The sequence below is a fragment of the Eptesicus fuscus genome, chromosome 11 (assembly GCF_027574615.1).
Source record: "Eptesicus fuscus isolate TK198812 chromosome 11, DD_ASM_mEF_20220401, whole genome shotgun sequence".
Classification (NCBI taxonomy): domain Eukaryota; kingdom Metazoa; phylum Chordata; class Mammalia; order Chiroptera; family Vespertilionidae; genus Eptesicus; species Eptesicus fuscus.
In genome coordinates this window covers 80,023,294-80,049,163 of record NC_072483.1, presented here as the reverse complement: position 1 = coordinate 80,049,163, position 25,870 = coordinate 80,023,294, and the positions used below count along the sequence as shown (strand labels likewise).

Here is a 25,870-nt window from a genome sequence, read left to right as displayed (position 1 = left end):
CTAACACTGTTAAAAGTGATTAATATTGATGTATAGCTCTTTTTAAAATCATGTTTTTCTACTCAACTAAATTATCATGTCCTTTTCTTCTCTTTTTATACAGAGTTAGCTTTGGAATCAAACCCTTCTGACCATCCAAGGGCAAGCACAATTTTCTTGAATAAATCTCAAACGGATGGTAAGACAGTATTTTTTTTCCTCTGAGAAGTTTGAAACTGCTTTTGTTTGCATATTAGAGAAAGTATTCAGGGAGGAGAACTGGTAGGCTATCTGTTTACACATTTTGCCACCTCTTTATCAACACAGTCAATTGGCCACATGATTTAGATGTTTCTCCAAACAGCTATGTCCTTTTCCCCTTGCTCCAAAGAGCATACATTTTAAAGATGAGTGATAGGATTTAGGTCCCAGTTAGGTTTTCATTTTGAACAAATAAAAAAAATCAATTTATATATGAAGATTGAATTTGTGATTTTTGTCCCACTTTATATAGTGCTTAACCAAATGATGCTATCTCACATCCAGATTCATGCTACTCAGAACTTTTAAGCTATTCAAAATTTTCTCATCATAATGTAATATTGTGCCAAGGTACAGCAGAGCAAACATAGCCCTCCAGGGTTGCCCAGAAGGTTAGCCTCATCAGCAAGGGTACATTTCTTGTATCCTGCTTATTTTAGGATGATCAGAACTGTAGGATTTTAACACTCCTGCTTGCCTGATTATACTCCTTTATGTTATGTTAAATCTAGTTTACTTGCTTAAAAAGCCACTCATGACCAGTTTTTTTAGTTGACTACCACAGCAGAAGTACAATAAGTGAGGTTTCTATTTTGTTTGAAGTGATACAGCACAATAAAAAATGGGGGTTTCTAACCTGCCTTTTCATGGTGTATGTGTATTTTGCCTGTCTTGAGCCGATGATTTTTGGTTAGAATTGCTGTATTTCTCAATTTTTTCCAGAGCCATGGGCTGCTCACATGAGAGAAAGTGGCAATAAATAGTAAAGGAAAAACTATCCCATGCCCCTTTCTTCAGTCCTAAGGAGTGTGTGTCTATGATGCCCGTTCTACAGTAAAGGAGTGTGGGAAACAACACCCTCTTTGGAGCTCTTGTTCTTCTGGCCTTTGTTAGAGGAAATAGATTTTGGGTGTTGTAGATATATATGTTCAATTAGGTTAGTACACGTTTTTAAATTTAAATTTAAATAGGTTACTTCCCAATTGAGTCAAGACATTTATTTTTTTAGTAAGGTATTTTAGTGGATTACCAATAACTGGTCCAGGATGGTTCTGGGAGTGCTGGTGCAAATAGGGATTAGTGCCTGGCCAGAAACTGGTTCTTAGAGCTGCCACTGTTAGATCCTGGTGGTTCAAGTAAGGTGGGAATAAGTGTAGAATTAGAACTACTACTGGGTAGTTGTTCAGACATGTAACAAGTAAAATTTATTAACTAAGTTTCTCACCTGGCCTGATTTGCTTTGCCTTTTCTTCTGTACATGGAAAGTCTTTCATTTGTACCTAATATAGGATATCTGTTAAGTCAAAAAGTAAAACTAAGTTTTTAGATTTACTTTGTGGAGCTCATCTTGCCAGGTGATTTAAATTATAATTTTTGTTAAAATTATTTTTAAAATGGAATGGAATTTTGTCTCATTTTGTATATTGGTAATCTGTCACATAATCAGCAACTTTTATTTTTCTATGGCATTTGTATCAGAATTGATCAGTTAATTTTTTTTATTCTTAGTGCGAGAAAAGAAGAAGAACAACTATGTAAACCATGTAAGTAAACAGTTGAAAAGTTAGTAAGAAACTAACAGTTTGAAATAAAAATTGTGATGATTTCTAGAAAATATAATGGACCCAGTACCGTTAGTATGGACATCTCTTGGTAGATTTTATAAATCTCTTTTGTTTTCATAATTATCAAATATGTAGTCAGGAAGTCTTTAGCTTAGTAATGCTCATTTTTAAAGGGTTCTGACATTTAACTTAAGTTTCAATAACATGGTTGTGGTTTAAAGATCTACCTTAATTTTTTGGCCTTAATTTTTAAATCTTATTTTTTTAAAAAGTAACAAAAGTGTAATAGCTAAGTTAATTTTTAGCACTATTTATTGACTTCCTGCCATAGCAGGTGAAACTTAGCTTTCTCCACCATGATCTTATTCCCCTCCCTCTGTTCCCTCAGCATGTTACACGGTTTTTATTAAATCAAAGAATCAGTGTTTACATTATAAGGCTATACAAATTTTTTTACTATTGAGCCTTATAGTTCTCTGGCTGTGCCACTTCCTTGGATACCCTTCATTCTTTTTCTCAAGTATAACTGAAATCTAGGCACTTTTATACTTTTCCAGGATAATCTAATCCCCCTCTTCCTAGCCAAGATTTCACATAGCCAAATGCAGTAAGTAGGCTGGATTCCCTGCTGCAAAAAAAGAAAAAAACAAAACAAAACACAACACCCCCCACACACACACACATTTTTTGTAGCAATTTGACAAAGATGACCATCAGACAGGAATACTACATTTATGCTACATTAACTTAATACTTATTCATTTCTATGTGTGTGGAATTAGTTTCCTGACTATATTCTCTTGCCTGTTTTCTAACAACGATTTTTCCTCCAAATGTTGTGACATTTGTCACCTGCCTATCAAAAATATTTTCCATCTGTTTTATTTTTTTCTTGGAAACAACCTTCCTTAGCTTTTATCATCCCACTCTAGTATAAACTGGTTTTCCCTAGACCTGCTCTGTGCCTGTTTTCCTGGCATATCTCCTTGAAGTCATCTGAGATCTCACATAACTGCTCTCTTGTGTTGGACCCCCTATGTCCTAGATTCTGTGTTTTCCTCTGTCTTGTTATACTCCCTTGTTTTATTGGAGCACGTTTTCCATGGAAAGAGTACATAGGCAGAAGTTTTTAGAGATCTGGCCTTTCTGAAATGCCTCCTATTTGAAGTATAGAAGTCTAGGTTGCAACTAATTTTTGCAGTGCCAAACCATTTCCACTGTTATTTGCGGAGTTGCTCTTAAATCTGTTGACGTTATGTGATACATTGCATATTACAATTTTAATCATTTCCCCCCATCCTTTTGGAAGCTTTTATTTTTAAAAAAATATATTTTATTGTTTTACAGAGAGAGGAAGGGAGAGGGATAGAGAGTTAGAAACATCGATGAGAGAGAAACATCGATCAGCTGCCTCTTGCACAACCCCTACTGGGGATGTGCCCGCAACCAAGGTACATGCCCTTGACAGGAATCAAACCTGGGACCTTTCAGTCCGCAGGCCGACGCTCTATTCGCTGAGCCAAACCTGTCGGGGCTTTTGGAAGCTTTTAGTACCTTCTCTGTTCCTGGAATTTTGAAATTTCATAGTTGGTTTGGTATGTACCTTTTCTTTTTTTTTTTTTTTTATGGCCACTAAGCCTGCAGATCTTCACTTATGGCAGTGAATTTAAAAAATATATATTTTCTGTATTTTTTCTAGTATTTGTATTTACTCAGAAGTTGGAACTCTTAGACCAGTATTCCTGCATGAATTTCTAACTTTTTCCCCCTCCTGTTTTCCATTCCTTCTTGTTCTACTTCCTAGAGATTTGCTTGACTTTATGCTCCAATCTTTCTATTGAATTCTTTGTTTTGTCTATCTTTTTAATTTATTGAGTTCTCTTCTATTCTGTCATTTTTTTATAGCATCAGTTTTTCCACCAATGCAATTTTTTGTCTTTCTGAGGTTAAGAATTTTTTTTTTAAAGTTTTCATTTGCTCCTGTGTTTTGTCACTTCCATTAATTTCCTTCTTCCTGTTTTGATCTCTGTTGCTTGTTGGCTTTCTTCAGATGTGTGGTGGTCCCTGGCTGTATTTTAAGATGTAATTGGAAGCACCAGGAGTGAGCAGGACTTCTGTTAACTGATAGTCCTCATTGCAGGATTTTGGGATCAAGCCTCTGAATTTGGAACTGGCCTTTGGTTCTGTCAGATACACTGGCTTTCTTATTCTTGTCCCAGCAACTCTCTATAAGCACCAAGTTTGTGCTTCTTCTATTCTGCCATGTCAATTATCACTCCTTTATCTAGTCTTCAGCTTTCAGACTTTAAAAATTACATGCTTTTTGTCCTATATTGTCTATAACCTTTTTTTATGCCTTTAATTCTAATGAGAATTTCTGAAAGGAAGGGGGAGAGGAAATAGATTTGTTGTCAGTCCATCATGTTGAACTTAGATTTACACTTTAAATATAAGTTGTAGCCTGGCCAGTGTAAGTCAGTGGTTGAGCATCGATCCATGAACCAGAAGGTTACCAGTTCAATTCCCTGTCAGGGCACATGCCTGGGTTGTGGGTTTGATCCCCAATAAGGAGTGTGCAGGAGACAGCCGATCGATGTTTATCCCTCATCAATGTTTCTACCTCTATCCCTCTCACTTCCTTTCTTGCTAAAAAAAAAAAATATTAAAAACATTTAAAATATATAGATTCTAAGTTTAAAGTTAAAGTTTTAATTCAATATAATGATATTAATTCAGAGAATATTTTTGGCTATTCCTATAATTAGCATACTACACTTTTCTACTAAAGCTTTAAGAATTATATTCAAACCATGTACCCTGCCATATTGTCCCATTAATATGCAACATAGATGGAGCACTTTTCATTAATGCAGAAAGTATTAGACATTTTTTAGTTAATTAAAAGTCCTTAATTCTTAATATTCACAACTTGTGAAAAAGTAGAAAAAAGTCAACGGCTTTATTTTTTTAATGGGTTAAGATGAGACAGTGAGCACAATGGGTGGAAGCAGAATTTCAACAGGTACTTGACCTTTAAGAGTAGGGTTTGGATTGTGACTTATTAGACTTCTAGGTATGATTGATTATTTTTCTAGTCTTTGCCATTGAACCGTAAGTCTACTTAGTAAGCCCTTCACTTTCTTGCAAAGATTGTAAAAGTCCATCTATTCTATCATTAGTGTTAAATGAAGATAAAGTATGACTCTTTGTCCCTGTCTATCCTAGTGACTAACTTTAATAATACCTATGAACACTAAATTTTTTTTGTATTTGCATTTTTTTAATGTTTGTCAGTGTAGTGTATTTGAGATTGTAGGCCAGCAACAGTAAGGCTTTAACCGTAAAGGACATTTGTCTTAAGTTTTCAAGCAAGATAAGGGGAAATGAACCTGCTTGCACCAATGTATCCAGGCTTTGCTCAGAGGCTTAATTCTGCCACCCTGTAGTGAATACTAGATACTTGATCCTGAAAGTTTGAATAGTTGGGAGTAGGCCTGGAGTGATGAGCAAGTGTTGAATGTATCTTTGGCTGGATCTATCCAGTATACTGTAAGTTTACTAAATGAACCCCCATGAGGCTATAAGCCCATGTCTAAATATGAAATTAAATGATTTAGCACTAATATTTTCAAAGAGAAACGAATATTTATAAAAGAAAAAAAATTAAATTAAGTGGAGCAAATATCACCCAAGCTTTACCAACTCATCTGTATTTTGGTGCATTTTCCCCCTGTTCTTTATATTTCCCCAATGTATAAGTTTTAGTCATAGTTAGAGTTTGTTATGGTGTATTATATGCCACATTTCACCTTAATATTAGTGACCTTAAAAGATAACCTTCCATTTAGAATCAAAGTATTTGAATGAATTTTCATGCTGTATTTGTTTTTTTTGAGATCCCAGAAGTAAATTACGTTAACTGCATAGCTTAAGTAACAGAGTTTTAGCTATAGTTAAAGCATTTCTAGCTTCAGGGAGAATTTGTCCCTCCAAATAGTACTTTTCAAAAATGCACTGTCTGGAACTTTTGGTTAATAATAAGTGGCTTTGCAGTGAAACATCTGAAACAAGTGAAATGGTGTTTTATATAATATGTAGATATTTCTGATTATTGGCTATTGGCAATTTTTAAATGTTCTGTATTTTAAAAGGCATCAACTAGATTTTGTCCCTACCCCATATTTTGAGTATTTGTGGGGCATACTGATGGGAAAGAAGGGCAGCATGATAAAACTATTTTATATTGATACAAGGAAGGAAGGCTCATCTGAATTAGTTTTTTAAAAATACAATAAAACCAAGCATATTAAAATTGTCGCTATTCTGTAATAGTAAAGAATGCTACTTTTACTTTCAACGACTTACAGTGACTGGGATTAGTTATTGGCCTTTAAGGAAGAGAATTGTCCTAACATAGTATAGGCTATTTCAGTATTTGATTATTGCTGTATTATTGGGCTTTTTACAAATCAATGGATAATTCCAAAATAAATGGATACTTCTAAAGTGTTTTGAAGGTAGTTTATTCTCTAGAGGGCCTCAAAAAGTTCATTGTCACCTCTCCAATACAACTGCAGATAAATTCTAATTTGTATCTGTAGTTAAGATTTACCTTCCAGTTGTAATTAATATTAAATAATTTTTCAAACACTAGTTGAACTTCTTTCTAATTTGTCTCAGCAGCTGGAGGTAGGAGAAGAGACGAGTCCTCCCTTCCCTAGAGAAGTTTACTTTTTAATGAGGGGGATTCCCTATAAGCAGTTCATGGAGTATAAGAAGAATCTTAATGCTTAATTGTTTGACATTTTAACCAAGGAAAAAACACACTTTTATAGGTTTAACTTACTGTGACATTTTCTTCTATTTCCCTTCCCCTTCAGGTATCTCCAGGGCACCTTACTAAAAAATATAGCTCATGCTCAACTATATTTCTAGATGACAGCACAGTCAGCCAGCCTAATCTTAGAACCACAGTACAATGGTGAGTACAACTAGGTTGCCAAGGGCTGAGTGACAGACCCCGTTATGCTAAAAGCATCCTAGCCACACATAATTTCATTCATTTGATTGTCCTTTTCAGTGATTAGGTTAAGCAGCTGATGCCAACTATATATTGATTTCAAGGACCTAAATATGAATTTTCAATTTTTATTTTAACCTTAGAGTGGATGGAAAAAAGGAAGGCCAGTTAGCAAATAAGAAATCCCAGAAAAAGTACTTATCTTTACTTGATAACATTTCTGTTGTTAAGACATTGTTGAACATAATAAAAAGGAGAGGTACTACTTTGAAGCTACTCTTGGAAGGAGGAACAGCTTGTCCCCTACTGGCACCAGAGTGTATGTGCATTTAAATTTAGTTGGACTTTTCCCCATTATACATCCCCCACCCCGCCCCCGTACTATTTCTGTATAAAAATCACTTCTCCTTCCTATCCCCCAAAGAGGGGGAAATGCATCAAATCAGTATATATCTCCAAGACCCTAAATCAATCCATGTATAAGAAAATCACAACGGAAAAAAATGAGAAAGGTGAAGTTTTGGAAACATAGCCATAGTCAGGTTTATACTTAAGCAAACATGAACAGCGTGTCATGATGATGAAAACTTCATAAATTTCTGGGAGCACCACATAGTCCACAATTGGTGGAGATGCACTTTAAAAATACCCTAATACAAACCTTTCAAGCATATTTAAAAGGGAACTAAACCAAAACAGGATGTAGAGCTTCCTGACTCCCCACTGGAGCTGTCCAAGGAACATAACCAATGTCTCCTTGGAATATGAGTGTTTATTTTCCAGAACACAGTTTGTAACATGCTATCTGAAAATATTGATACCCTCATCCCTAATTTTATTTTTCAGTCTTAAAAACATAATTAGCTCATAAATTTAATTTTGCTTCTAATGTACCAGCTTCTTTGCTAATTAAATTATCAGTACTTTAATTAAAAATAGCAAGTTCACAATCATAATAATATAACTTTCTTCTCTTACTTATAACCATAGTTGAGATGAAATTTTGTTTCGGCAAAAACAGCCTCATCTCTCTCTAGAGTCCTGAGCTTTGGCACCTATTGAGTAATCACTGAATATTTTTGTTCAGCCAAGACACTAAATCATGAGTAAGAAACCACTCGACTTTGGCTACATTCTGTAGATTCTTTTGAATTCAAAAGATTCTGATGTTACAGCATATAATTCAAGAGTAGTTTTAAAGATTAATCTTGCTCAGACAAGTAGGTTTCATGCTTATTTCTCCAAATTAGTCTAATTTTTGAAAGTACAGTAAGTTTTAATTTGATCTCATTAAGTTTTGAAAATGATCATTCAGTACATTCACTATTGGTGAAGTAAAGGTTGACTGAGAAAATTAATAGAGCTACTTGGCTTTTAGGGATGATTTTGAAAAAGGTTTATCATGGGATAGTAGTACATTATTCTCAATGGGGTGGGTGAGCCTTATTAGAATCACTTATGCAACTTTTTTCCAAAATATATGTCTCTAAAGCATGCATCTCCCTCCCACTCCTTCAACACACACACTCACTCTCTACAAGCCTTTTGATAAGCTGAGGAAGGCTCTGAGACATGATTATATGAACAAAAGCATCCAGGGTGATTCTGATTATTTTATTTTATTTTTTCCATCACTATTTATCTCCTCTAGGTCCTCTTCCCCTCTCCTCCCATCCCCCTTCACCCTGTAACCAGTAGGATATTTGGCATGATTATATGAACAAAAGTATCCAGGGTGATTCTCATCTTAACTCTGATTCATATGTTCCCAAACTTTGATGCAGATTGCAATCACCTGGGGAGCTTTAAAAAGAATCCCAAGCCATTTAAATCAGAACTTCTAGAGGTGGAAACAGGCAGTTTTTAAGGCTCCTCAGATGATCCCAGTGTACAGCTAAGCTTGGGAACCTCTGCCTGGTTAGCCTGTAGGGGAAAGAACTGCTTCTAGTTATTGGTGGGACCTTGAGCAAGTCAGTTGTAAGCCTTGGTTCCCTTCTGTCAAATGGGTTGTTGAATTAAATGTTATCTAAGGTTCAGTGGTCATTTTTAGCTTTGAAATTTTATACTTTGAATTCTGTGATTTTTCAAATCAATTTGAAGATGAAACTGAAGCACTATAGAAGTATCCATCTTTGATGCTAACAATGGTATGGGCCTTTTTTACAAGTGCTAATATTATGTACACCTAGTTATAAAATTCAGATTTGCCTTCCCTCAATTATTTTGAGCTTCATTTTAGACACTTGAGGACAAAGAGGAGAAGCATATAATTTAACAAAGAAAACCCCTTTGGTGTGTGGTACACAATATCTTTGAATAACATACAGTTATTCAATTAGGAATACAGCAACTTACATGTTACATCTGAGGATTTACATCTCATTAATATTTCATTTAGGCTAACTTGGAAGTAACTTATTAGTGTCACACTATAGTATTATGCTGCATTGTTAGCACTGCTTATTTCAGGATAGACTGTTTACTTTGTGGGTTCTTATATTTGCTCTTAAGATTTTATTTGATATAGAGCACGTTATTTGCCTTTACAGAAATGATGGAAATGGGTGGGTAGGGGGATAGTGAACTAAATTAACTGAAATGCAGAGCCTAACAACCTTCTTTAAAAAGCACAAAAAACTACTATATAGCTTAAATTGAAGCATGTGCACAAATATAACTTGTACAGAATGAAAGGTTCTATGGGTGAAAGGGCAAATGATGGGAAATATGTAACAACATATATTATAATAATCAACCCAAACATGTCTTCTAACAGCATATTACTTAGCATTTTGGTTTTCCTATTTTTGCTAAAAACCAAAGAACTAAAACAAAGGGACAGGTTCCCATATCATACTGTTCTGAATGAGGATTTCAAGGCCACTGGGCAGCTGGGAAGGTCTTCCCCCCACCCTAACCCCTTTTTAAAAATGTGTTCATACCTAACATATTAAAATCAATTGTTACAATTTTTTTTCCCTCCACAGTGTGACGTTAGCAATATATTACCACATAAAGAACAGGTGAGTTTAAAAACCTGTCTCGTTATTCTAGCAGTAAATTTACAAGCTATCAAGTTTAGTGTTAGGTAATAACTATAGACATTATTGGAGTGAACTGTAGAGTGCTTTATTACATTATTGGAGTAAATCATTTGTTTTTGTCTTAGGACTCTTAACGCTTACGTTATTGTGGATCCCAAAGAGTATTTGTTTGTATTAGAAATTAAAATTGAGAATTTAAAAATAAGTCCATTGTGTGTTAAAACAGGATTTTTCTAGCACTCTTGAAATTTTGAGCCAGATACTTTTTGTGCATTAGAGGATATTTAGCAGCATCGCTGGCCGCTCTACGCCTTCTACTCAATAGATGCCAACAACAGCCTCTCCTCAGTCCACATTGTGACACCAGAAACATCTCTCCAACCATGACCCAATGTCCCCTGGGGGACAAAATCACCCGATTGAGGACCATCGTATTAACATAATTATTTTTTCGCAACAAAAAAATGGAGTGGAAAGGGTGTCATTTATTTACATTTTTGCAAATCTCTTAATGTCTGGCTTAATAGAAGACAGATGATTTTCATGTATGCTTTGTCTTCAATCATTTGTTTTGAAAAAACCAACATGAAGAAGACCCAGTCTCATGTAGTTACATAACTACAAAATTGTGTATTTCTAAAGCCTTCAAATAATTGTGGATATTCTTTGATACCATGCCAAAAGTCCATAAGTGCTGGACTAATTCCATTAGTTACAATGAAATTTAAAATCATATCCACAAACTTATAGTAGGTAATTTGTTAAATTAATACCCATTGATCTATCTTGTTATGTTTAATGAATGTTTTATTTGCACATGATTTTATTATAATATTATGTATTGGTCATTTGGAAAGTATTGGTTCACATTTCTTTATAAAGTGGCAAAAGCTCACTTTTGTTAGTATTACCACCAATCTTAAGTATTGAAAAGCTGTCAAGCTCACAAAAGAAGGTACATATTTTCCCAAATCCTGACTTTTAGCTTGAGAGCTTGAATCGTGTCATTGGCAACAAACATACAAATTATTTTCCTTGAAGTGCCAGGCTCATTTTTTGTTTTTGAGAGAATGACAGTTGTACTATCAAATAAAGATATTATTCTATGAAAAATAAATAAAAAGGCTTCTTCAGCTCACAACTAAGTCAGAAGTGCTTTTCTTTAACACAACCACATTTTATAATGCAGAAGTGCTTAATGCATACTTTCCATTTATTCAAAATTTAACAAGAAGGATCAAAGTTTAACCTTTTGCACTCGGATGTCGAGTGTGACTCGACACGGTTAGCATCGGTAGCAGGAATCGAGAAAAAAGCAAGCGAGTGCAAAGGGTTAATAACTATCAATTTTTACTGCTTTATCAAGGATGTTCTTAAGCAAAGCAGTTTTTTTTTTTCAACTGCAAGAGGCAGTGAAGAATAGAATGACTACTAGTATAGTGTGGTTCTGCTTCCTTGATTCATACTCAGAAATCAGTTTTACTCACTTTTGCTTTTATACAATCACTTAAGGCCTGGTGCATGAATTCGTGCACATTGAAAGGAAATTAATCAAAAGGTGGCCGGCGGGGCAGGACTAGGCAAGATAGCCGGACACTCCCTGGAGCCAACCTCCCACGGTCCCTCCCTGGCCGGCCGCACCTGGGGTGGCACCGGGGCTCGAAGGGCGTCTGCGGAGTGAGCAGGGTCCCTCTGGCAGGTGGGGTCCCTCAGCCTGGCCTGCAGGGATTGGGCCGAAACCGGCAGTCTGACATCCTCCAAGGGGTCCTGGAGTGCAAGAGGGCACTCTGCAAAGTTGCTGTCACTCGGCAGCTCCTGCATTGAGCGTCTGCTCCTTGGTGGTCAGTGCACGTCATAGCTACTGGCTGGTCGCTTAGCTTTTTATGTATATAGATAGAAGATTGCAAATGTCAGGAATAAGGCAGGCACTGCCTTAATATTTCTATAAAAATGGTTTTGACTTCATGGACTTCCTGAGGAGGAAGGGTTCTAGGGGAACCCCAGAGGCCCACAGAATATACTTGGAGCACCGTTCTTTAAATGAGCAGAGTGTATTGGTGTGGTGAACATTTAAATCAAAAGACTAGTCACTTTTAAAATAAAAAGGCAAGTTTTTAACTTAAACTATTTAAAAGAGACAAGAAGAAATACATAATAACAATCCTATAAATGAAAGCCTAATATGCTAGGTGTCCGACTATTTGTTCAACCATTCAACCAGTTACCATGACATGCACTGACCACCAGGGGACAGACGCTCCTACCAGTAGGTTAGCTTGCTGCTGGGGTCCGGCCGATTGGGACTGGATGAGAGGGGAGCCCTCCCATGCTCCCTCCCTGGCCCCCATCATGCACTGGTGGAGTCCCTCGGCCTGGCCTGCACCCTCTCGCAATCCGGGACCCCTCAGGGGATGTCAGAGAACCGGTTTCGCCCATTCCCCACAGGCCAGACCGAGGGACCCAACTGGTGCATGAATCTGTGCACCGGGCCTCTAGTATAATATAAGAAACTAATGAGAGGAAAAGAAATGGAAAAACATGAATCTCATATTCACATGAATTAAAATTCTAAGGACATTATTGTCTACTACTACCGCTTTATAAAATGTCCGTGTGTATTCCATTGTGAAGTCAGAAGAGTGCAAATGTGTTTGGTTCACTAGCATTGCCGTTAGGGAGGGTCAGTGCTTATTAAGGCAACTCTAGCTGGCCATCATAGAAATGATTTCACAGAATTTGATATGCTGAGTAAAGAGATCAGGAAATCCTCATACCGAATCCAAGAGAAGAATTTGTAAAACTGCTTTATCGAAGGTTAAGCTTCTCCCTCTACCCATCTCTACTCCCAGCAGTTGTGTTGCTAAGATATTATCAATTTCTGAATTAGTTTTAAAAAAACCACATTCTTATTTTTTAGAGATGCAAATAGATCCTTGGATATTTTTGATGAGAGATCACATCCACTCACAGTAAGTCAGTTTTATATTGAAGTTGTATTTTTCTCTCATACAGTTGTGTTTATTTCATGCCGATTTGCTTTGAAATTAATTACTAAAAGAAAATTACTCCCAGGTTGAAGTCAAAGTCATCTTTTAAATCCTTTTCCCCACCCCATGTTGTATCTAATTATTTTACAAAAGAAGTGTTTTATAAGGGATATGTCAGTAAGAACTGAGCTGCAGCTTTGTATAATTAGTGAGCTAAGGTAAGTAAATGGATCCAAAAAAACCCAAAGTGTATCTTTGTAAAAGATAATTTTCAGTACCATCAAACAATATAAATATTTGTAAATAAACTTAATAGAGATGTTAACATCTCTATGAAGAAAATTAAATAACTATTTAAATCTTAAGTTAATTTAAAAGACAAATACTTTCAAATTCACTACTTCAGATGCTCTATAGCATGTGGCTGGTGACAACTATATAAGGCAGTACAACCTTAGACCTGGTGGTTACAGGAATCAAAATTATTTTCAGAGTTGATTGCAGAGAAGCATGACATGGTGATCAAGACTTTTGAACCTAAAAATAACTTACATTTAAATAAAATTCTGTAGCAGGAAGGTAGAAGGAACACAAATAAATTATTCGAGGTTGTGTCTATATTTTTCTTTAATGAATGGTGGTAGTGAGTATTGAATCACTATTATTTTTTAAGATCCCATTGTTTATATTTAAATGACTAAAAGATGTCATGCCTGCTGGTTTGGCTTAGTTTAATAGAGTGTTGGCCTGTGAACTGAAGGGTCCTGGGTTCAAGTCCGGTCAAGGGCACATGCCTGGGTTGTAGGCTGGATCCCCAGTTGGGGGCATGCAGTAGGCTACCAATCAGTGATTCTCTCTCATCATTGATGTTTCTATCTCTCTCCATCCCTCTCCCTTCCTCTCAGAAATAAAAACATACATATTTAAAAAAAATAAAAAGACATGTCACCCAATAAAAATGTTATTTTAAGGGACATGTGGGCACAAGTAGAAGACTGCTATCATAAGAGGATTTAGGTATTTTTCTTCCCTGGATACTTATATTGCATTTTTTTTCTCCTTTCAGCGAGAAACAGTTCCGGAGGAATATTTTAGGCATGATCCTGAACACAAATTTATTTACAGATTTGTTCGGACTCTCTTCAGTGCTGCACAGCTAACAGCTGAATGTGCTATAGTGACTTTGGTAAGATAGTTTTTCTTTCAGAAAGCATCTTTTCTGTCTTGTACACAGAGTATGGTTCTGTTTTTGAAATAAAAGTAGGTTCCTGAAATGATCATCAAGACTTTTTATTAAGAGAAACCTATCAAAGGAAGTAAAATACACAAATTCAAGCTAAATAGTCATGATTTAAAATGTTGCCATTGCTTTTCTCATCACAAACAATTGCTATTAAAAGCAGCAGGAGAAATTTCTATTTTTCCCTTCCACACCTCAGAAGACACATGCATGTGCAGTGCACACACTTGCACACATACAAGGTGTGCTGGTGGGGTAGGATGGGGCAATACAAACCATCTGGTCCCCAAGCAGAGTCTGAATCAGTGTAGGTCTAAGCTGAGTCCCAGGTTGTATTATCCAGGCAGTTCTAATGTGTCCTGCTTGAAAACTATAGCTTTAAATTCTCTGTTCCTTGGATGATGGGTGTTAATCTATCCCTGCTGTCCTCTTGTGCCTGCCTTTGAAGTCACCCAGGATTATAGTGCCAGTAGTACCTGAAAAAGGCTTTGCTAGTTGCCTGCTAAGCTACAGCTGTGTGAGGACCTGGGTGTCATCGATACAGAATTCCTATGGTAAGATTTTATCATTTGGAGTAAGTCCTATTCTATTGAGAAGTGGTTAGAATTATATTACCCCTTTCTACAGCAAACCTAAAGGGAAAAGTCAACATCATGGTCTGGAAGGAAAGAATACTTAGGTCAAGGCCTCTTCCTTTAGTACCCTGTTAAAATTTTAGTGAGGCACTGGGTCAGACATAAGCCTCTTCATGGAGCTATCAACTGTTTGGAGTGCATAGCACGTGCTGGAGAATGGCAGGAGCGGTGCTTCCGTATAGATAGCTAGGTAATACAGGAAGGAGAGCATCTGGGCTAGAAGAGGAGGGGAGTTCTTTTTAGACACGTTAAGCTAGATGTACCTGTGAGACAGCAGGGTGGCAGTGTCTTGTGATCATTTGAATATATGGAATTAGAGCATGAATCTGAGCTATAAGTAGGGAATCGAGAGTAGCTGTCCAAATGCAGAGAAAGCATTAGCAGACAGGATTCTTCAAAAAGGTAATTGTGGGAACAGTGTTCTGCAGATGTGGGATGGGATGGATTTCACTGATAGAAGAGTTAGCTTCAGTGAGAAGGGAAATGTCACTTCCACTGACACGGGAGGGCAAGTGGTGTGAATGAATGAATAATGGCAATTCCAAGTCGGCCAGTAAAGATGACAGGAAGTTGAGAGAATGCCAGTGTTGTGTAAGTGCCTCTGATACTTTCTATAAAGTAGCATTGAACCTTGCAAGGAGAGTCGTTCTTAGAGTGCTGAGTTTTGGGGAGTAAGTGCAGAATTTCACTAAGAACATATGTTCAGTAACCATTTGTTTTTGAAAATACAGTTGAGTTTGGAGAACATTGGCAAATCTGAGCTCTCAATCTGATAACTTTCAGACAGTAAACATACTCTTTAAAATTGGACTTTTTTCTTTTTGTCAAATAGCATATATACTCTTCTGCAGAGCAACCTTTGAGGTAACAAATCACAGCTTAGTTCTACAATCTTTACTCAGCTGTTAACTTCTCTGAGTTCTTTGTAGAACAGACATTTAATGCATGTAAAAGAAATCTTATAAGCTACCTGGCAGGTTTAGGAGTACCAGGGATACAGAGGCTGGCAGCTCTGTTACCACCTAGAATCCAACAGAATTGACACTAAGTTTCAGATTATGTAAGACAGAGATGAATTTCACAAAATGATCATGGAGATGTGAGCACTGGGGGATATGAGAAGGACTATCCGTTGTATGCATTTGTGTTCCTTATAAAAGGCACTAAAATGGGAAGACCTGACAGTTGTACAGTCCAGCCTTAAGCACACCTGCTTGTACCGCCTGTCCTGCTGCACCACACAGCAGCCACTGGGAGGCTCCATCGACCCAGTTTTTATTTTCAGCCTGTGTCACAAAAGGACTAGTTACTGTGAAAAGAAGATCTAAATGTGCTCAGTATTATTAGGAATTTACGTGTTCAAGTATTTTGAAAATCACCATGTAACTACCAGCAGGTATGAAACATTGTATGTGGTAGGCACTCCAGTATTTATTGGACAACTTGAATCTACACTGGGCCTATATATGCTGTCCTTCACAAGTAGAGAGGTAATACACAATGCATTTCTTCAGGATGACCTTTGCTGAGATGTACATTCATTCCTGTGACCAAAAATTGAGCTGGAAATTCACATGGGCAAAGTAAGCAACAGAAGTATCTGATTTGCAACTGTGACTTGGCTTCTAGCTTTGGCTGGCCAAGCAGCCTCTGTAGAACCTAAGAATAAAAGACATGTTAAAAAACAGATGAAATCTGCCGAAACCGGTTTGGCTCAGTGGATAGAGCGTCGGCCTGCGGACTCAAGGGTCCCAGGTTCGATTCCGGTCAGGGGCGTGTGCCTTGGTTGCGGGCACGTCCCTAGTAGGGGATGTGCAAGAGGCAGCTGATCGATGTTTCTCTCTCATCGATGTTTCTAGCTCTCTGTCCCTCTCTCTTCCTCCCTGTAAAAAAATCAATAAAATATATTTAAAAACAAAACAAACAAACAAAAAAACCAGATGAAATCTGTCATTCTAAGAGTTGTTATCACACCACTTACACTGATCTGAAATCAAAGACAGTGCTCTACTTTTGCAGGTTTACTTAGAAAGACTTTTAACTTATGCCGAGATTGACATTTGTCCCACGAACTGGAAGAGAATTGTTTTGGGAGCCGTTCTTCTTGCCTCCAAGGTTTGGGATGACCAGGCTGTATGGAATGTGGACTACTGCCAGATCCTCAAGGACATTACCGTTGAGGACATGTGAGTTTGTAAGGTTTTGGTGAATTTTCTAACTAGTTTCTAGTACCTCATTTGCTCCCATAAAGTTTATATCTTAAGAAATACTTGTAAAGGTTACTTTGTGCAGAGAACTGAAAGAGGCATAAAATTATATACTTCTTTCTGTCTATACCTTTGGTATAATAATTCATATTCCTCATTATTAACTAGGTCTTGATGTGTTATTGTAATAACCTACATATATAAAAGGCTAATATGCAAAGTGTCCCCTCAGGAGTTCGATCACTCACTATGATGTGCACTGACGACAGGGGGCAGTGCGGAATGAAGGAAGGCCCCGGCCAGCAGCTGGGGAAGGGAGGCCCTGGCCGGTAGCTAGAAGGAAGGCCCTGGCTGGCCCTAATCGCAGGCCAGGCCTGGAGACCCTACCCGTGCATGAATTTTGTGCACCAGGCCTCTAGTCTGTTTGATAATTACGTCTCTGTTGGTTTTTGACAAACATTCTACAAGCTCACTACCAGAACAGTACAGTAAATATCTCTGTGACTTTCTTAAAGCCACCTATTAGATCCAGTCCCATTTTTAAGGGGTATACATCTGACCCTTGAAAAAAATGCTTGGCCACTGTTAATGTCTTAGGGCCACTAGACTATTAGAGGTTATGGCTTAAATCCGAGTCACACATTGTATATTTGCTTTAATTGGTCTTTCCCTCCTTTTATCTGAAGTTCAGTTGTTAAACCATGATGGAAAATTAGCTGCATATAAAGGCTTCATCCCTGTGCTCTTGCCTGCCCTTTTAAGAGGATTGCAAGTGTTTAAAAATAGGTCTGATGAGTTAGGAAACTCCTACCTCTCCGTCAGTTGGCAAAGCATCACTGGGCACCACCTAGTGCCCATGCCATTTGAAAGTTTTCTGCGGCACTCAGCAACCACAGCAGTGCATTGTGGGGGGCTGTAGGTAACCATGAGGGTGTGCTCCTCAGAGATGGCATGCTAGCATGAGAGTGAAACACTAAACTTAACATGGGCATCTGATCTGGCCACATTGAAGGGCCCTGAGGTTGGTAGGCAGGATGAGCCAAAGAGGTATTTCCAGCAGACTCGCCAACTGCCCACCTGACTGAAAATGTCTTTCTTTGTGGGTGGCATTTAGGAAAATGTGAAAGAACTCCTCTTGATAATATTGAACAGCATAAAAAGAGCAAGATTGTAGCAGGCAGAGGCAAGAGTTTGTTTTTGTTTTTTTTTTTTTGTTTTTTTTTTGTTTTTTTTTTATATATTTTATTGATTTTTTACAGAGAGGAAGAGAGAGGGATAGAGAGTTAGAAACATCGATGAGAGAGAAACATCGATCAGCTGCCTCTTGCACACCCCCTACTGGGGATGTGCCCGCAACCAAGGTACATGCCCTTGACCGGAATCGAACCCGGGACCCTTGAGTCCGCAGGCCGACGCTCCATCCACTGAGCCAAACCAGTCCCGGCAAGAGTTTGTTTTGTTTTTGTTGCTTTTGCTCATTACTCCAGATAAGACTCATTCAGAATCACAAGAGTTCATATTTACAACTGAAGTGAGGATACTTGTGACCAAGAGGAGGGACCCCAGTGATTGTCAGTATCTGTCAAAGTGGCTTTTGGGGCAGATGCCCACTTTGATAATAGTGTACACTGAGTAGTTTTGGTGATATTGCTGGTAGCCTTCTTAGCAAACAGTGTGACAGCAAATAATGAATTTGAAACAAATGGAAATACTTTAAGAAGTTGCAGAAGCTCAAGTGACTTTGATGACCATTGTCATGAGTCTTCAAACTGGTCCCTTGAAGGATGGAGAATTTGTGATCATGAACACTAGCTCTGCCATGATGACAGCTGATCTATTCTCAAAACCTGTACCTCAACTGGCTGGGGCTCTGGCTCTAGTTATAACTTCAGAACACACAAGGAAATGTGTGGGTTTTCATAGACGTGAGCCACAGGGGCAATGGTGGCAGTGTCTAGCTACCCGATGACTAGTAGTAAACAATGCTTTTTGTATATGAACAGAAACACCAGGAGCTATGTTTATAATAGGCTGCTTTTGTTTATGATCTTTGAAAAGGGAAGGCATTAATTACAACAGTGTTTAGTATACACTGGTTTCATCCCCCTGCTGTTGACTACTATTTGTAATGATCTCATTTTGAATCTAAATTGAAAAATTGGTGTCTCTGCTTTTTCTTAAACTTTCCAACATCTATGTGTCTTTTTTAAAATATATTTCCCTTCAAAAGAATAAGTTAAACTGAGCAGCTGCTATTCAGAAAATTTGCTGTGCCTGTAAATGGTATGCTATTCAACCATCTAGCCATTGAAAAACCAACAGAAGTTGCATATTCTGTAGGCATAATGCTTTTCTTCCGTCATTAAACCTCTATTAATAGACATTTTAATCCTATGAAGTACTGTATTTCTACACAATTAAAATGTATTAGTGGAGAAAATATAAAAGGGATACTGAAGTGCATTTATTCCTGTAGTAAATTAAGTCCTGATTATCTGATTATCAAAACATTATCTGATTTACATTTCTATAGGCTTATGGCTATATGAATAGGAAATTAATTTTGGAATTAGGTTCAGTCAGGTTGAAAGTTCACCAAATGAGAAAACCTAATCTCTGCTCATATTCTGACTGCTCTCCATACAGGAGAACATCAAGCCTTTGTTGACCTGTCCAATGGATAAACTATTAAAGCTTTAAAAAAAGAATATATTAAAAAATAAGTCTCTCATGTTTGTTTAGGTATTATTTTTTATGTAATTAACTTTATCAAGGGATCTCTGTAGAAGTAGTATGATTTGCTCTAATTTTATATTTAAACACTTGGCAGGTGATGGCAGTATGGTCACATAGCACAGGACTGCTCCCAACTTTCCTTCCACACTTGATTGAGCTCACCCCTTGTGGCTATGTTCCCATCTGTCTGGCGAGGGGGGTGGATGCTGAGCATTCCCAACATGGGAGAAACAGGTTGGAGTTGGGAGTTGGAGTATAGTGCTCTGTCAGGGGTCATATCGTAGAGTGGGTTTAGTCCAGCCAAGACATCTGTCTGTAATCTTTCTGCCATCCAGTTTAAAATGTGCATCCTGACCTGTCATAGTGACAGTTGCTCACCCCATAAGATGAAGGTGAACAAAAACTTGCTTTATGCCCTCTGACATTAGCTCCATGCACTGGGGTAGGGGGAAGCTTTCCTATCGAATGTGGCTTATTTATTTATTTATTTATTCGAGATGAATTCTTGCTGCTTCAAGAGTTTTCCCCCTCAGGGATAATAGCGGTGGCTCTCGATGCATCCATTTGTTGCCGTGGTGATGTGCCCACTCCTTTTGTTGGCGCCTCTCTACTTCAATAAGTCCCTTCCTGTTATCGGCCTGGTGAAAATGTCTGCAAGTTCTTCAGAGCTAATAAACAGCATACATCATTCCTTTCATCTGAGCACTATAGTGGGGCCTGGTGAGGGAGCGAGGAGCAGGAAGCGTACAGCTGCACTAATGGAACTCTGAAGAATGAGCCCCGAGTCAGCAGCACAAGTGCACAGAGGGCCATCACCTCTTCCCGCTTGTCCCGGACCCAGAATGCTGGGATGCAGGAAAGACCACAAATAGCTGTACCTTGTTTGAACATTAGTGTATTAATACAGCCATGTAGCCTTTACTTGTTTCAAAACAAAATTTAGAGCCATCCTAGTAGCTCATAATGATATTTTTGAAGATAGTAGTCCAATTGACTAAAATTGTCCTGTGTTGGTTTTGTCTCCTCCTCCTCCCCAGGAATGAGATGGAAAGGCATTTTTTAGAGCTACTTCAGTTTAATATTAATGTTCCTGCCAGTGTTTATGCCAAATACTACTTTGACCTTCGCTCCTTAGCTGATGACAACGACCTGCCTTTTGTATTTGCTCCTCTTAGCAGAGAAAGAGCCCAGAACCTAGAGGTAAGGCTGTGGCATCACTAAGTGGGGTTTCTGTCAGTCACCAAAGCTGTCATCTGTGGACAAATCATATTAAGCAGTGATTAGGAAAATGAAAAGCTTTTTTAAATTAACAAATTGAAGAAGAGCTTATTAACCCTTTCACATCATATATCTTATGGTTTCTACAAGGATCCCACATTAAAAAAAATATATAGATCTCTTCTGTGACCATAATTCAGAATGTTTTAAATCAAATTTAACCTGTTAATGGTTTTCCATTTGAATCTCTACCCTTCCTTATAACCGAACATGAATAATTTCTATTCATATCTACATACAGAATCTACTTACGATTCTTAATTCAGTTTGCAAATTCATATCTTTTCTATATATATCATGGTTCAGTCTCATGAGTTTATTAGTACTAGTGGCTAACCTGGGAGACATATACTTACAATGTATAATGTGTGCTTCAAATATTGGGTGTAGAAAGTACATGGGCTTTTAATGGAAATGGTAAAGTACATGGTTGCAAAGTAATATTTATGGCTTATGACTTTTGGTGAGTATACAACAAAATTATTCACAACTGAAATGGATTCTTTTAAAATGGATACTTTCTGTGGTACCTGGGAGGTACTTTAGAAAAAGATGTTTTTCTACCATAATTAATGTGCAAGTGACATAGTTCCTTATGGTGCCTGTCATTAGACCTTCCCATAAAGTACAGCACACACCTGCCTCATTAAAGTTTGCTTAGAGTATATTATAACTAATGAAGGTTGGATAGAAATTGAATAGCTGAGTAAGTACCGATTTGCCCAAGTGTATGCTCTTTATGTTTAAGGAACAAGTGTACAGGCAATAGATGATATTGCTGTTAGGAGCCTATTACGCTCTTGACTTCTTTGAGAACCCAATTTTTAAATGCTTCTAAGTTCCCCTTTGCTCTAGCAATCTAATCATAACCCCTAAAAGACTTACCACCTTCTTGAATTAGCAGGAAGGTACATCCCTATAACCTGGCAGTGTAGACCTCAGCTGCCCAAAGCAGCAGAAACTATGAACTATAGAAAGGAGTGTGAATGTGTGGCTTATCAGTGATGCTTTTTGTGAAGGTTGGAACTCTTGTTTTTTGTTTGTTTTTTAACTGTACCTGTGTTCTATTTGATTGCCTTTCCTAGGCCATTTCCAGATTGTGTGAAGACAAAGACCTGTGCAGAGCTGCTCTGAGAAGGTCTCTTAGTGCTGATAATTTTATTGGTGTTCAGCGTTCTAAAGCTATCCTCTCGTAAGGGAGAAGAGAGGGCTGGTAATACCGTGAGCCCCTCCCTCATCTACAAGGACTGGAGAAATATCACCTCTCCTGCTCAAAAACCAGCAAAGTTAGTATTTTCACCTCAGACAGACGTCAAGTTGAAGAGACTCGTGGGCAGCAAGGACTATGCTCATAGAAAGAATGGGACCTTGTCAATGCGACACACTCTGTCCTTTAGTTACAAAAATCACTCAAAAGCTAAAGCTCCCAACCCACACAGATATTTGCTTACAATGTAGGCTGATAGCTGTGAACTATGTGAATTTTTTTTTAATTCAAGTTTAAATTTTGATGCTTGAAAGGCACTAACTATATAACTTATGTCTTTCCTACTTTTCTGAATCGCCCCTCCAAAAAAAGGAATAAACCTTCCCAATATTGCTACATATTCCTTTACAATCAATGCAGTATTACTATTAAAACATGGGATGCCTAACAACTCACAAAGCCACTTAGGAACAGACTGTAGCATTGTTAGGTATTAAAGGATTCTTCATATTACATGGTGGAAGTTGCTAGTCATTATTGGCAAACAGTTTAAATCAAAAAACTACTGAATAACACCTCATTCAAATTCTTTGCAAGTACTACTTATTAGCACAGTAGCATGTTTGGGAAAGTGTCAGTATTGATTATCTACTTAGACTTGGTCCACCCTGCAATGGGATTTTAAAACAACTATAACGATGCTTCTCATTTTCTGATGATTTTCTTTGTTAAATAAATGTATCAAGAGATATTCTCATAATTCCAACCAACATGGTGGTCCAGTGATAACAAGCAGATAATGAAATAGGTGTTCTCCAAGTGCAATTCTAAGCTTGGATAATAGTGTGCTTGGGCCCTCCGGGGCACTCCTACAGAAGTATAAATGCTACAGACTTTAATTTGAAAGTTTAATTAAATTTCTCATTTAGTTTTTTGTTTTTCAACAATAAGTTTATTTTCATTTTTATATAAAAAAATATAGGAAGCAGGAAGACAAGAGTTGTCATGGCTATTCCATAAAATCAGCAGAGGTGTATATTTATTCTGTATTTCTGCTCTACCCTCCTTAATAACCATTCTCAAAATTCCATAAAACTACCAGAGCTGCAGATTAGATGTCCACATTGTAGACAGAGGGAAAAAATAGAGAAAAAAAAAGATTGCTACAATATCCTGTTTATTTAGTTTAGCAAATTGTGAAATGACAAAGATTGGCTGAAACCAAAAAGTTTATTTAAATTGTAATTTTTTGGTTCAGCCTATCTTTGCCATCTTTAAGAGGGGATTAAAACAAAAAAACTGAAACAAAAGCTTAATATTTAAAATATACAAAACTAAGTTTAAGAGACCTTTAAACTTTCAAATGTGTTGTAAGGCTGTAGCATTTATACTACTACAAGTGCCATTGCTTAAAACTGCACTAACACTGTAGGGAGAGACCTTATGTCTTCATAGGAATGCCCTCCTCTTTAAAAAGAATTCTTTGCAGATCTGTGCTATATACATGCTTTGATCACCAAAATTGTTTTGTTTTTCTAAATTTTGGTAAAGGAAGATTATGAGGAGCAGTGTTATTCAGATGTAATAAATTGAAAGGAATTGGACCCTAATAGTAGTGTTATGAAAACAGGTGAATGAACCAGCTTTTCTATCCTACATGTTGACTTGGTTGTAGGTGTCCCATATAAGTCTTGCTATTTAAGAGGAAGCATACAAATCTTAGGAACTCTTACCTCAGGCTTTAAAGGGCAGGGAGTTAAATAATCTTTTAGGAGATTGGTAAAATATCGCCTAAACTTGAAATACTTTTAAAGATTAATGTTCTCAACTATTTGAAATATTTCTCCTACCTTCTCAAATGTATTCCTAGAAATTTTGCCTATAAACAAAGCATTTCTAGGCCAAGGAATACTTTCAGTGTAGCAAGGCTTCACATTATATTGAGGGCTGCAGGTTCCATCACTTAAAAGGATAGAAACAAAAAATAATGGTATATAAAATATTACAATCTACCACCTCAAAAAAAACATTGTTTATGGAGTTCTGAGCTTGGAGATTCAAGTATTGATTGCAATTTTATTTTGAAAAGAATGCTACAACTTATGTGGTTTTTCCTCATGTTTATATTAAAAGAAAAGCTAATAAACCCTATTTTAATTAAAACATGGCTAGTATGTTTATAACACTTCTCCCTATTCACATAGCATCATGTCTCTGTCTAACTTACATGTTTCCCATCAGCTTTGATAGTGAGGCCTTAAAGCATTTTTAAACTGACCATAGATGGTTTGACCCTTGCCTCTAAGATGTCATTTGTCTTTTGCTCTTTTCAATCTAAAGATAATTTATTACACTTAAAATCACTGGCATGGTGCATTAGATGGCATCTGTGAATAATTCATTATTGTGCCAATACTTGGAAGGTAAAATGAGGTAAAACATACCAAAGAGAAAGGAATTACAGGATGGTTTCCTATCAGCAATTTCATATGGTTCATCCTAAAACAACTTAAGGCCCAATGTTTCTGTTTAAAGAGAAGTTTCTTCTATGCTGGACCAGATTCCAGATTATTTACTCTTATTATATCCCATATGCCCAGACATTAATGAAGTCCAGCAGCACTGAATCCTGGTTTTATGACAGCTCATGGTTCATTTCTTGGTTGAGTTTTCCTCTATCTATAAATACACTATTCCTTGATTTAAAAAAAAAAATGCTGAAGCCAGTATTTACCAGAAAAGAAATCACTCTGTATTCGGGTTATGCAGTGATTTTGGAAATGTTTAGCTATGACATGTAGGTTAGCTAAAATCTTTCATCACCCAAGCCTTCTCCCTGACCACATCTAAAATGACTAGCCTGTTCCCTCTCCCAGAAGCTGCATTCTCGAGTACAGAGCTACTTGGAAAAGCACTTGACAGCGAGCAGAGAAATCTCCAGGTAAGTGTTTGTTTCAGTGCAGAATCTGCAGATTATACTAGCGTCTATCAACAAGCTAAGGATTAGATTACCTAAAGTCTTCGCTTAGCCCACTCACGACCTGACCGGCCTGACGTGGTGCCAGTAAGCAACGCAAAGCATCTTGGAGCCCTTCAGCAAAGCCTGCTCCGCCAGAGCAGAGGCGCAGTCGGTTTGGTTTCTGAGGCCATTCCCCTCAACTATTTTAAATGGGGTTGTCAGATGAGGGACCATGTCATGTGAAATAAATTCTAAGAAAACCGTTTGTGGTTTAGGATCTCTAGGGTGCAGAAAGAACTAGGAAAGTGAAATAGTTTAGAAATTAAGAGGAATCCAGAGTCAAATAAAAAAAGGTTAATACTTTTAAAAGGAACAAGTTTGGTGATTATTTTAACTGTTGTGAAGGGAGCTAATTTGAATGGTTAGAGAAATTCTGTGATAGCCTCAGAAGTTACCAATAGTATTTAAAGACCTCAAATGATTCTGCCAGCATTTTCTTGAAACATTACTTTCTCTTACTCTTCTCACTTCTACTAACTTTTAGGCCCCAAACGGTGGCCCCTTTACCGCCTCACTGGAATGGACTCTCCCAAAGGCAGAGCTTCCATGTTCTGTCCCCTCCCACTGCAGGTTAGGGCTCACCCTCAACCAGATCACCTCAGCCTTTACCCTCTGACCTTCTGCTAATGTCCACTGGGCAGCGCTTGATGTTGGTTACTCCTGTGACCCACTTCCAAAGCATTATCACCAGG

General features: G+C 37.5%; 1 protein-coding gene across 3 annotated transcripts in view; it reads left to right on the top strand.

Moving 5' to 3' along the window:
- CCNYL1 (cyclin Y like 1) overlaps positions 1 to 25,870 on the top strand; it is a 43,853-nt gene that overhangs the window by 14,850 nt on the left and 3,133 nt on the right. The window contains exons 2-11 of one of the 3 annotated variants that reach the window (XR_008557435.1): positions 104 to 178; positions 1,750 to 1,784; positions 6,686 to 6,786; positions 9,813 to 9,848; positions 12,787 to 12,838; positions 13,923 to 14,042; positions 16,751 to 16,917; positions 20,712 to 20,874; positions 22,038 to 22,238; positions 25,036 to 25,100. Coding sequence is in view for 2 of the 3 variants with exons in the window: in XM_028151146.2 (XP_028006947.1) it covers positions 104 to 178; positions 1,750 to 1,784; positions 6,686 to 6,786; positions 9,813 to 9,848; positions 12,787 to 12,838; positions 13,923 to 14,042; positions 16,751 to 16,917; positions 20,712 to 20,874; positions 22,038 to 22,148 (860 nt within the window). In the remaining variant the exon portion in view is untranslated. Of the gene's footprint in view, positions 1 to 103; positions 179 to 1,749; positions 1,785 to 6,685; positions 6,787 to 9,812; positions 9,849 to 12,786; positions 12,839 to 13,922; positions 14,043 to 16,750; positions 16,918 to 20,711; positions 20,875 to 22,037; positions 23,378 to 25,035; positions 25,101 to 25,870 lie in introns of those variants that run through there. The other 2 variants (XM_028151146.2, XM_008145228.3) reach the window with 2 other exon arrangements.